Source organism: Polyodon spathula, chromosome 29 (assembly GCF_017654505.1).
Source record: "Polyodon spathula isolate WHYD16114869_AA chromosome 29, ASM1765450v1, whole genome shotgun sequence".
NCBI classification, from domain to species: Eukaryota; Metazoa; Chordata; class Actinopteri; order Acipenseriformes; family Polyodontidae; genus Polyodon; species Polyodon spathula.
In genome coordinates, this window is record NC_054562.1 from 5,996,731 (window position 1) to 6,010,221 (window position 13,491).

Below are 13,491 nucleotides of genomic sequence, written 5' to 3' on the forward strand. Positions count from 1 at the left end.
CTTTATCTAACCTCCATTTGTAACCCCTGGTTCTTGTTTCTTTTTTCAGGTCAAAAAAGCCTCTTGCATATGACATGCCTTTTAAACACTGGATAATTCTGGTTGCTCTTCTTTGCACTCTTTCTAGAGCAGCAATATCACACACACACACACACACACACATATATATGAATGAATGATATACGCTCCTTGCAAAAAAGCCAACTCTTTAGTACAGCGCTATAGGCGCTATGCTTCAGTGTGAGAGGTCCTGGGTTCGTAGCTTAGTAAGCAGCTCCACGCTAACTCTGCAAGTTCGTTGAAATGTACCCATTTGGACTGTGAACTTTGTTGTTTGTCATCTGTTTACGCATTGCGTTACCTCTACACCTGCGCCCTGCAAACCACTTTGCCACAATGGCCCATGGTGGTTGTTCATGTTTCAAGGTTCTGCAGTGAATCATTTTTCCACAGTAGCATTGCAAAGTAGCCAACTGACTAGAACCACCTTGTATACAAAAAAAAAGGAATGTACATCATTACATGATAGCATTTCTTTATGAAATAGCGCCACCTTCTGGTGTAAAATAGTAATAAACGCATGATGCTCAGTGATTGTGTTAATGTATCTCAAACACTTGACCAAAACATTTCCGGTTTTCATATCAAGGTAAAGGCATGTAACTGAAAATACATGTTTTTAAACAATATAGACCAACTATTCTTTTTATGTTCACATCAGCCCTCACACACACACACCGAGTTACACCAGGCGTCTGCATGTCAGGACTGGGACGAGTTTAGAGTTAAACTGTTTCAACCGATTCCAGACCGGAGCCAATTCTGCGGGAATCTCTACTTTGTTAATCTAGCAGATATTTAAATTATAGCTCCATTACAATACTTAACCATTTATATTTGTATTTACCTCGTATTTTTAACCTTTAGACAGTTTGAAAGAAACACTGCCCATCAGAATGTTGTTTTTTTAACTATTCACACTTTTCTGACATGGTACGGTCTAAGCACTAATACACGTAGCACATTACAGGCATCGGCCAACCGCATTTAACGCAAGGTAAGTTTACAAGCACTTAAAAACAGGCAAAACAATGTATAGCACAATGCATTTCTGATGACGTCAAGTGAAAGGGCATTTCCCTCCATTGCACATATTGTTCCCACGTGTTGCTCTTTTTATAAACTAGATTAACCACCCCCCGGACACTGGTCAATGTGACTGTTTTATACTTTTTCTGTTTTCATCAATACAGTATTTTGAATGCATCTTATAATTCATCTATTGCTTTTTTTCCCCCTTACCATAATACGTTTATGATGCTTGCTTTTATTGTAATAATAAAACTACACTGGAATCCTTAATGTGATCTACGGAATTGTTTGTAACTTCTGTGAACTGTAGAGTTGGTGAAAATGTTAGACTGATGCAGAGGCTTGTGATTATCAGACCCGTCGGGGAAAGGTAACTGCATATCGTTTCTGTTTAGTACAGAATAGGAGAACAGCAAATAAGAAACCATCAGCCGTCTCCGGTGCACGGTGTACTGAGTAGTGTTTCCAGCCGGTTGTGCGTCGCAGGAGGACCGCTTTCCGCTGGAGTGACGTGGTTAGGGAAGAAAAGGGAGTTTCTGTCTTGGATTGCATCTCGATTTTTATTCTCGGGCATTGTGTTGTTGGTTTTTTTTTTTTTTTTTTTTTTAAATATAGCATTTTCATCAGCCCGTCTTGTGGATATTTAGGTCGACAGCCTGGAGTGAGGAACGGAGTGCCCAGAGCGAGAGAGGAATCCAGACTCGCTGAGTCCTGCCGGAGAGGGTTTGGGTAATGATGGGCAGGAAACATTTTTACACAAATGATAATAAAGGTGTATCACCCTGGCTTGATGAACACCAGTTAGCAGTGTGATTGAAACACCATACGAGACGAAGAGGATTTGACCACAATGCCCTTCTGTAGCGTAGCTAGCTAGCCTCACATGATTTCTCTTAAACACAAACAAATCGAAGATCAGCATCAATATGCATTTCTTTCTCAACATGTCAGGTTTCTGCTCAAAGAGCCATCGTTTAGATATGTTTAACGTGCCTTTCAGTTATTAAGTGTACGGAAAAGCTTGCGAACCATTCTTTGAAATGTTCGCAAGCATTTTCGTACATGTTAGGTAAGAACCACTAGCAAACTCGGACCACAACATGATCTCATTTTGAAGTGCTTTTAAAACCCCAAAAGTAATGACTAGAGATAAGGTTTGCAATTTTAGAAAAGCAAACTGTGAAGGTATGAAACAGAGACTAACAGAAGTAGATTGGCGTAAAATAGAGAAAACACCCGCAGAAAAAGGATGGTTCTTCAAAAGTGTAGTGCTAGAGGCGCAAAGAAGGTTAATTTTTAATGAGGTTATGTATATATAGAGGGAATGTGCATTTTTAAGGACACGGTAAAACTGTCATAATACAAATATATATCGTGTTTTGTAAAAAAAAAAAATCCACGGACGCGCACACACAATGTTAGTGCAGGGTGGGAACACAGAGATAGAGACAGAGAGAGAGAAGGAGAAACCAGCATCACAATATAGCCGAATCTGTTTTACTTCCTAAATTCCTGTCTGCTACAGCCAGGCTAAAAACACTCAAGCCGCTCGCATTCATTATTCAGGACTGGCATATCAGCACTATACTTAGTCGGGATCCTCCATTTACTGGTCTGTTTCACTGTCTCGTACTCATCTTTCCAAGCTCCAAACGCTGCGCTCCCACTCCTCCACAGATAAACACAAAAGCTTTTTAATAACAAGGATTTGACAAATCGGATAGATACATGCACTTTGATAAAAAAAAAAAAAAAAAAAAAAAAAAAAAAAAAAAAAAAAGCCTGCTGTTTTCTTTAGAATATGCCACTGAATTCCCTGATGCCACTGCAAGATTTCTTTTTTTAATCTCCTGATAGATTATAGGCTATAGTGCCCGTCCGCTTTAAATTGGCACATTTCCAAAATCAGCTCTGTGATTCCTATTCATTTGCGGTATAGTTTGTATTGAATATTATTATAGGCCTCCATGTATTTTTTCTTAAAAAAAAAAAAAAAAAATATTAAAAAAATAATAATAGTTTTGTTTATTTGTGAAGATAGCTGTTTCTTGTTTTGATTTTGATTTTTGATTTTTTTAGACTAAGAGATTAATTCATCAGGGTGTTTTCTTTTGATATATTGTGTTTCAGGGGGTTGTTGGAAGGACGTGTGATTGTCAGGGTGACTCGCCATGAAGCTGTACAGCCTGAGTGTTCTCCATAAAGGGGCTTCCAAAGCCAACCTCCTCAAAGCAGCCTATGACTTGTCCTCCTTCAGCTTCTTTCAGAGGACCAGGTCTGCACCTTCACCACCTTATTCATGTTTCTTTTGTTTTACAGATTGGGTATTTCAGGGATGGAAATAAGACTCCTATTGCATAGTAGTTTCACCCACTCCAGGTTTTAATACAAGCTTGATTAGCCCCAGCGTACAGGGATCAAGCTCAGATGTGTCTTATTAAACTCATACAAACTCAAACTGCTGTGCAATGAGGGCCTTAGTTCCATTCCTGGAATTCAGGGCACGTGAAATGTGTCTACTTAATGTAGTAGCAGTTAAAGCTTCCATGCATTCAGTTCCGCGCTGATTCAGTTCATGGCCTGTCGTTGAATAAAAGGTGTTCAGTTCGTAATGTGATGAATCGTGTGATTTGAGGTGTTGGCTGCAGTCATCTGAAGTTTAGTTGGCCTGAGATGGATTACAGAGGTGATAGACTTAAAGTATGGTGGCGTTCTTGCAGTATTTGTAGCTAACAAACAAGTCCCATGCATTCTCCTTGCCATGCACATTCATTATGCAGTCAGCACTCAGATATCCCAGATACATTTCAATCATATTTTGCCTCCCTTGTGAATAAAATCAGTCCTGTTATTTGTGTATAAATATGTATGTAACAGATGAATGCACTCTTGCCAGTTTTCTGATATAATGCCCCTCTCTTCAGTGTTACAATGTACTTGTTTATTCGTCACAGCCTGTGTTTTTTCTCTTCTCACATGCCAAGTCAGTCTGTCTTTTTTTTATTGTGCAGTTACACAGAGCTTCCTCCAATTTCACACGCTTTTGTGCATTTTCATTTGCAAGTGAACTGTGACGTTAGGGCCGTGTCAAGCACTGTATTCTACTGACTTTGGATACTGTTTCAGTTCTGGAAACTGGTGTTGTTTTTTTAATCTTTTGATAAATTGCATTGTCTTTTACGTTTTATGCAGGTTTGTGCATGGGGGAGGCATTTTGATTTCATTTTGCTGTTGGGTAGTTAATGGGAAATTTCATACTGCTACAATATGTACTGGATTTAAATGTATGTGCTGTGTTACAGTCTACGTTTCCACAGTCGTCTCTTTTGGCAAGAATCATATCGTTATGAATTAAAATACTGCTCCTGTTGAAAATATAGTACTGTACCAACAAAACCAATACAGGACACCAAAATGGAAGCCTACGTATTTTAAAACATAGCTATGTATTTTGACATTGTATCTGTGAGTGCTGACTGTATAGGTCTTGCATGTGCAGTTTTGAAAGAAATGCATGTTATAACACATGCATTTTCATTTTAAAAGGTATACTACACTAGGTTACAAGCCATGCTTTTAGGCTGTTGGAGGTTTGTCAAGCTGAAATGTCAGTGACTGTATGTATGAACACCCTTCAGCACCTTGTGCCACTTTGTGTCAAGGCTGTTGTCAGGGCAAACAATGGCTCGACCTGGTATTTGGTACATGTCCTAAATCTGCAGGCAGTGTATGTTCTGGAAGCAGTTTTCTGTAGTCTTGATAGCCAGAAACACGCAGGCCATGTGAGAGCACAGTAATATGCATTGAGCAGTTCCTTTGCTCCATGGTCATTCAATTATATAATTTTCTTAATATGCTGCTTTCTGTTATTCCAAAATTCCAATAAACTGGTGTTTAGAGGTCTAGCTAATGCAGCGTACAGCGTGCCACACAGTGACTGGTTTTGTTTCAGTGTGCAGGAGTTCATGACCTTTACCAGCGCCCTGATTGTGGAACGTTCATCGCATGGAAGCCGGGCGTCTGTCAAGGAACAAGGTAAACAAACAAACAAATTTTAGTTTATTAATAGTGTGTTATATATTCCTTTAAAAGAGGGGATATAATTCTCTCTATCTATCTCTGTCTCTGTATCTCTCTATATATAAAGAGAGCCCATTGTGTACTGTGTTCTTGACAAACATCAGCGTGTGGGAGATTCTTTAATGTAGAATATATTGCCTGCGTGGTCCTATTTTAACGATTTTAAACTGATTTAGATCCTCCACTGTTTAGATTAATTGAATAGACCCTTTTTTTTTTTTTTTTTTTTTTTTTAAAGTTTTACCTTACCTATGTTATGGATGTGGTTTCAGTACTTTCAAAACATCATGGTGGCTGGCCTCTTCCTTTTCAATTAGAAATGCCTGTAGTTAGAAAAAAGATTAAGCGACTTTCTAACCAAGCTGAAATTACACAAGTGGGTTCTGCTGATTTCAGGCATTGCACTTGTGACTTGGCTTGTCCCAAGAACCCCTGGGTAGAAATGAGTTGCAATTCTATTACAGTTATAATTTTGATGCCTTGCATAATATATCATTATACTGCAAACCAGTCGCCTTCAGTGCAGACTTGAACTGAGGTAGAAAGTGTGTTTCTTGGGCAGTTCTGTTCTGTAGAGCGCCTCTTGTTTTTACAGAGGTGCTCTACAGAGGATCGCTGGTGTGAATATTCTTTGCTTTCCCCCCAGAGTACCTGTGCCATGTGTACGTGCGTAACGACTCGCTGAGCGCAGTGGTTATCGCTGACAATGAGTACCCTTCCAGGGTCTGCTTCACTCTGCTCGATAAGGTAAGAAACTGCAGTCTTAAATACACCTGCTGTTTCTACACGCCTCTCCCATTATCAACTGGCTCAGGCACACAGACCCTAGAAGACCCTTCTGTCTGCGACATTCTGTGTTTGATTACAACAATCAAACCTATCGGTGCTTTTAAATGTAGAAAATGTTTCAGAAACAAGAAAGTTGCAGCTTAAGTTCAATAATGAATGAGGTAATCTTTATTAAATTAAAACTGTCCTAGACTATTAAGTGATGGTGCTCATGAGCAGATAAAACGACTAACATATTTTGATTAATATAATTACATATAGTTAAGTGTCTTAGTATTGACTAAAATATAAATATTCCCTAAATGAAAAGTCTGAGTTTTTTCTGGCTTGTCCACCTACTGTGTGATAATTTTGAAGAGCAGGGCAAACCTCGTTGATTCATTCCTTGGTCTCCTTTTTCAGGTATTAGATGAATTCTCCAAGCAGGTGGACAGGATAGACTGGCCTTCTGGCTCTCCAGCTACAATCAACTACACAACACTAGACGGTTACCTCGCCAAATACCAGGTGAGGAAAGACATGGAACCCAGGCTGCCTCCCTGAAGCAGAACAGCGTGCGCCCAAACCGCTGCACCCCCCCCACCCCACCCCCGCCTCCAGTCTTTATTTTCACATTGACGACGACCACACTTGACTTTGTCTCATCTGGCCATGTGTTAGGTAATAGGATCCCACTTGACCCAAAAGTCTCTTATGGGCAGCATAGAACCTGTCATATATCTGCTCCTGTAAAATACAATAACCTCTCTTAACCAATGGACCTGTGGCATGTGTCATTTACACATGATGCTACTAAATGAATGGCACTGATCAGTGCACGTTTTATTATGGGTCTAAAATAGTAGCAGGACAACTCAGGCAATGTATATAAAACATTGTGTTAGATGAATTGCTTAAGGTCATACATAAACATGTATATTGTACATACTACAGTATAATTGATGCATAAGCATGTATGTTTCGTATGCATGCAATTTGAGTTCTTCAAAGCGTACATTCAGGCACGCTATTTTAAACGTTTTGTTTAGAAATCTAAATAGTCCTCGTATCGCATCAGAAGGTGCTAGTGAAGAAGAAGCTGTTGTGTACCTGTCAGGGTCTCTGTTATGCCTTTATTAAGCTCTGTACTCAAGCCAGTTAGTCCTGATTGTGTGCATGCATGCATTGAAAGCTGTGTTCAGGGTTTCCATGTGTTCAATGTAAATAGCAGGCACATCTTTAGGGGCTGCTGTAAGTGTTTCTGGTTTGACGGCGTGCGGTGCTGACTGTAAATACAGTAAAGAACAGTTCACATTTACAGCTACAACTAAACTGAAATGAACTTTGGCTTTAAAACAAGAAAAGGCCACCAATGTAGGTGCACAACAGAGAAAAGATAACGAGACAAGCTGGTAATATTTTGTGCAGAAAGTACCTGTAATATTATTACACATTAAAAATGTCTAGCGTTATATGACCTTGTTATTGACAAAAGTGATATTACAGTGACCCAACTCTGCATGTATGGTGCAAAAAACCCTGTCAGATTACTTTGGCATAGACTGTTTTGCAATACTTTTTTGGGGTTTATTTTTTGTATAGTATACGCGCAGTACCGTACTTTGGTGTTTTAGACACACTGATGTACCTGACATTGTTTATTTATAATGCCTGACGTTGTTAAAGCAATTATAAGGTAATATAACAACTCCCTCCGAGATAGGATATTTTTACATATCTGATTGGACCCCTGAGTTAATTCATTCGGATATGACAGGTTCTACTGTAATACAAATGCGAGGCTCAGGTAGGGTCCTATTACCTGTAACACGGGAATTTCCAGGTCAATATCTGGAAACAAAAAAGTAAGTGCATTTTAAGGAAGTTATTGGTTTAAAAAATAGTTAGTGTTACACCTGTGTGTCTTTTTTTTTAATTGACTGTTTTGTTTAGCCATTCTAGTTTAGACTTGCCAGGATTTTCTGTATTTAACTACATTGTTTGTAAAAGTCCCTCCTTTCTCCTAGAATCCTCGGGAGGCTGATCCTATGTCCAAAGTACAGGCAGAGCTGGACGAAACCAAAATCATTCTGGTGAGTTCGGTGAAGTGCATGATTTAGAGTAGCACTCCGCAATGAACTCGAGCAGCACTTTTTATGTTACGCAAAATATTAAAGAAAAAAATCAGAAGTATTATTGTAATTCTCCCGTGTTTTATATTTTTATTTTTTTTATTTCCATCTGAAAAGTCACCTCATCAATCACACTGTCACAGCCATGCTTCCACGTCTATCCCTTTGCAGGAAGTTTAACCCTTTGCAGTCCATTTATTCAACGCTTGTCAGGTGTGTCAGGTCCAATTTTTTTTCACATGCGCTGTTTATTTTACACACGCGGTTTAATATTTTTTTCAGAGTAAAACAAGCTTAAAAGGCATTGAATCGCAAAAGGACACTCTACTGTATCTCCGGTATCCCCACCCCTTGTTCGCTGTATTTTTCACATACCTCTTTATAGACGTGCATACTGATAAATCCTCTCCTGATCACTCGTTTTATCACCAAACTCCTCAATAATGTGATCCAAGTCATTATTTTATTACTATAGCATCAAATAAAAGCTCTGTAAATGTCAGTGATATGGATGAGGACTGGAACCAGGAGCAGCTATTTCCTTTGTCATGTCTATGTTATCTCCCTGTAATGCATGGGGCTGTGAGATACGCCCCTTTTTTTTTTTGGTTTCATTCGGCTCCTATTGGTCTCACTTGGCCATTGAAAGGTTTTGTTGGCTTTTTCCGGAGAAAAAATGACTAGACGTGCTTTTCATCCTTTTGATGATGTCGGACAGGGTCTGGTCTGACATACGGCCGCAAAGGGTTAAAGGTCAAAAGGTTACATTTACTTTGGAACCAGTATCATAGCAACAGCCTCCTCGCCCTCGTACATTGAACCCCGGTACAACTTTGCTATAGTACTTGTGTGAATTCAGGATTCAGTTTGAAATGATTGCACTGTTAATAGTGGCGGTATTGTTTGATTCTCAAATGCTGCCACTGCAGCGTTTGGATTGGATTTTCTGCAAGTAAGTTAATATCTAATGGAAACCCAATTGTTTTAATGTGATATTTTATCAGTGGGGACACTTATGCTCATGGGCTATATATGAAACCAAAGGATTAACTGCTTTTTCTCATAAAATAAAATAAAAAACAGGCTCCTGCCAAAAACCAAGACACTAAACTTCATTTAGTAATAAAGCATCTGCTGTTGCTGCCACTGATCCAGACTTCTGCACTGCTTTAACACAACCTGCCTGTGGTTTTGGCTTCTAACATACAGGCTGCCATATTACTATCATGAGAGGTTTTGGCCTGTTATTCTTGTCTTATATGTGTTAATTTATTGGCAGCACAACACAATGGAGTCCTTGTTGGAGAGAGGTGAGAAGCTGGATGATTTAGTCCAGAAGTCTGAACACTTGGGAAACACATCCAAAGCCTTTTACAAAACTGTGAGTATATGTGTGTATGTGTTTTTAATAGATGATACAAAAAATAAATGTCTAATTCAGTGTTAAAATAGATCTGTTCTTGTCTATTAAAATAATCTTGCTGGCAGACAGAACACTTGAGTGTGATCTCATGAGCACCTGGAAGCTAACTGAGCTGGTTCCAGACCCTCACAATTCTGTGTAAAAAAAAAAAAAAAAAAAAAGAAATGCCCCTTTATCTAATCTTCATTTGTGACCCCTGGTCCTTGTTTCTTTTGTACACCATATAGTTGAGGCTTCATAGGGGATAACGGGGAGATTAAAGGATCAAATAATGTTTGATTGAGGCTAACAAAATAAAACCATGCTGATCAATAATTGATTAGTCAATCAAGTAATAAAATGGTTGAAATAGTTTGTGGGGGGCTGAACCATTCTTAACTGCGGTAGAAGGATTCTGTGTGTATCGATGAATTGTGGTTCCTTCTTTAAATGATGCATCATATCGTAATGTAGGTAAGTGTCTTTGTATTGTGATACAAGACGAAAAGCCCAGCATAGGTCATTGTTGTCCAACAAATGGTTCTTGAATGGAGAATTAAATGATTATTTGACTTTGGTATGCCCCATACAGGTAACCCATCAGGACCATCACATGTCTCTACATGTATTCGATATGCAGGTGTTATGGCATTAGTGTATCATTACATCCCTATTTAAAGTGCTTTGTGATGGTGGTCCACTATGAATGACACTATATAAAATAAAGATTGCTTGATAAGCACCATCCATGTGGATTTGTGAATGCTGAATGAGAATTGGCAATTTCTGATCTTTTTTTCCCTTATTTACCCTTTCAGGCTCGCAAGCAAAACTCGTGTTGTGAGATTATGTGATCCTCCTCACCAGGCCCTCTGGACCTACTGATCTGTGTCTATCAAGCCTTCTTTAACATTCAGAACCGAGCCTCGAGCATACAGGACACGAGAGCAGACACTTAACAGTCCTTTTCCTCAGGGGAATGGGTGGGGAGGGGGGAGATTATTTGACATCTCTCTTTTACTTCAGAGAACTTTAAAAACTGGGGGAGGCCAATGTGAGAAGAACATGAAGTTTTATCTGATTTAAGAAAATAAAATTATTTTAAATGACTTCCTTAAATGCAAAGGGGGCTGATTTGAAAGAGTGTGCCACATTCTGCAAGTTTGTGGGTTTTGTTGTTCTTCCTGGTGGCAGTTTTAACTGTGTTCAGTATTTATATCAGATTCTGTATTCTTCAGTGCAAAAGTGTTGCCTAGAGCATTATCTTGCCCATTTACCCAGTTTCCTGTTTGAATTTAAAAACAAATTAAGAAATATCTGCCATGGGCCAAGATAATTTATCTCGTTTTTGTTTTGTATCTAATTAAAAACAAACCTATCGGTATGTTTTTGCAGTGATGTACTTGGCAGATATTTGTATTTGTTGTATGTTTTGTTTTTTTTAATTGCTCTGCACAATGGAAATTAACTTAATGAACAACAATCTGGCAAGCAGGAAATGTTCCCGAGTATATTTAAGTGCTTTATTAAAAGCCACATTGCCTAGGGAACCAAAAAAGCATCTTGCTTTGTGTATTGTGGTTTAGTGTGATAGCTTGATGATATAGCTTTACAGAATGATGTCATTGCTTTACAGAATGATGTCGTTGCTTTATAGAAGTGAAGTGGTGTATCTGTCATAGTTAGGATGGCAAGAATTAAAACATGGTACATCTTTCCCACATGCACAAGACATCTGGATCATTGCTTAATGCCGCGTGTCTGTGCTTTTACTGCAGATGCGATCTGTATCATGATAGTCTTTTTACAAGCATACATGTTTTATTCTCAATTAAAATCGTAGATGAAAACACACACCGTTGAAGCCTGCAGTGTAGAACAGAATTTGCATGATTTAAAATTTTTAAATTTATTTGTCCATTTTCTATCATCATTTATTAGTTTTTGCAAACATGGATTTTTGGCATGTTTAATAATCACCAGCATATTTTACTCTCTCTAAGCAAAGCCGAACTTCTGTAGACCAGTATAAAAATGACCACTAGAGGTGTGCACCATTCATTTCTTCCCCACTGAAACTGTGTAATTTTAAATACTGCAGACAAAGGTGAAAAAGAAATTACTGGTGCACACTCCCAGTGGACTTTTTTTTTTTTTTTTTAAAAACTGGCTTAATTTTACAAATTTCAGCTTACCCAATATCCATGAGAACAGCAAGAGGAGTATATGATGATAAAGAACACACATAATAATAACATTAACAGATTAAAAAAAGAGTAATTCAAATCTATTTTCTTACCTCGCACTGTATTGAAACTGAAGATCTTTGTTTTCTCTTTCTTGCTTTTTTTTTTTTTTTTGTGTGTGTTTGCATCTGCAGATTTGTAAAGTAAAGCTCCTCTGTGTTGGCAAAGGCATTACATGTAAACGCTTGTCTACTTCTCAGTCTAGGTACATAACGGCATACAAGTCTTATCTTCAGCAGTTTTCAAGGAAGTCACTTCATTCTTTCAAATCAGTCCCCTGATCCTCTTTGTTCAGGACCGTTTCCCTGAGCTGGACCTGTTGAAATCTCTTTCAAACCAGACTGGTCTCTAAATGCATAGATACACTGTTTAAAATACTGAAGAAAAGTATCTTGTCTAGCTGTAATTCACTAATTTTGTTGCTGGGGTTGTCCAATTCATTAATTCCTTTCTTGCAAAAAAAACTTTTTTTCTGTTACCAGTGAAAACTCATGACAGCCTACATACCTATTCCATCATGTTTTATTTAGAGTAAAAATTGAAGTTACCACAGAGAAATATCTTGCAGAGTACAATTAACCACAGTATCCCGCTGGAGTACCATTCTAAGCAAAATCATTTCATTTAAAACCTGGTGGTATAGTATGGGCTACAGCAAGACCCATTCTGAAGGCAGCCTCTTTGAATATTCAAAGGTCTGTCCCAGCAGTAATTAACCCAGCTTTTCTGAGGCATGGTTTAAATGATGGTTACGTGCATCAGCATAAAATTAGATTCTTACAAATGTTATCTTCGAGAAACAATTTTTAAGGAAGATACATTGCAAGACTTAGCTTCCCATTAATTAAATGATGATTCCAGCAGAGGCTTAACAAAAACTCGATGTATTTCTGCTGTCAGTTCCTGTGTAATTTGGCTGTGTGTGTGTGTGTGTGTGTGTGTGTGTGTTCCCGTGACTGTGCTTACTAATGGACAGTGTTTGTGACTTGGGCACAATGCTCCAGTACTATTGCTGTTAAATTGTATGTGCTGTGTGCAATATTTTTACACTCTTGCTATTCCGGTGTCTGGTTTACAATCTTGTGCCCGTAGACTTTCATTAAAGTGTCTTCTGGATTGTTAAAGAGCATGTGTGGGGAAAAAAGCTCCTTTACCAGGCCTTTTGCAGTGACCCATTGACTCCGGGTGGCGCCAATGTCAAACATTCTGAAACACGGGTTGAATCGGAAACATTTTTCAATTCCAAAACTTGTCACATTGTTAGTTGCAAATTTTGAGATCCATCTTGGGTATTGCTTGAAGCTGGTGGGGAAAAAAAAGACTGAATATTGTATGATTTAAAAAAGTTGTGGAAAGACAATAGATTCCCTTTGGATAGCAGTTGGAGCCATTCCAGAGATTACATACGTTTGAGTTTGTGTACTGAGGCTCGGACATGAGTCAGCAATAAAATGAGTTTGGTGGTCTGCATCAAAAGGAGAGCCCAAAATCTGGTCAGTGCTACTTTTCATGAGCATCAAATGACTATATTTGCTGTCCTAATTGCTTATGCCTCAAAAGTATAGAAAATAGGTATTATTCCCCACAAACTTTGCTTTTGTGACCAGGACAGTGATATTTGAAAATATCACTATTTCCAATGGGAAAACAGGCAAATGTGTGTCTTTTCGTTCACATAAAGTCAGAAAAAAACAACATATGAATCCAAATTAACATGTATTTATACTAAAGTAATACAAAAATGACTACAAAAGATTTAGAAGTGAGTAGT

General features: G+C 38.4%; 1 protein-coding gene across 1 annotated transcript; it reads left to right on the top strand.

Annotated features, from left to right (window-relative positions):
* The first annotated feature begins 1,581 nt into the window (after positions 1-1,581).
* On the top strand, positions 1,582-13,312 carry LOC121302393 (synaptobrevin homolog YKT6-like). The gene is made up of 8 exons (XM_041232338.1): positions 1,582-1,821; positions 3,223-3,367; positions 5,045-5,127; positions 5,819-5,919; positions 6,364-6,468; positions 7,968-8,033; positions 9,352-9,453; positions 10,293-13,312. Exons 2-8 carry the CDS (start codon positions 3,264-3,266, stop codon positions 10,326-10,328), a joined length of 597 nt encoding a protein of 198 aa, XP_041088272.1. The 5' UTR covers positions 1,582-1,821; positions 3,223-3,263; the 3' UTR covers positions 10,329-13,312.
* Positions 13,313-13,491: the final 179 nt, after the last annotated feature.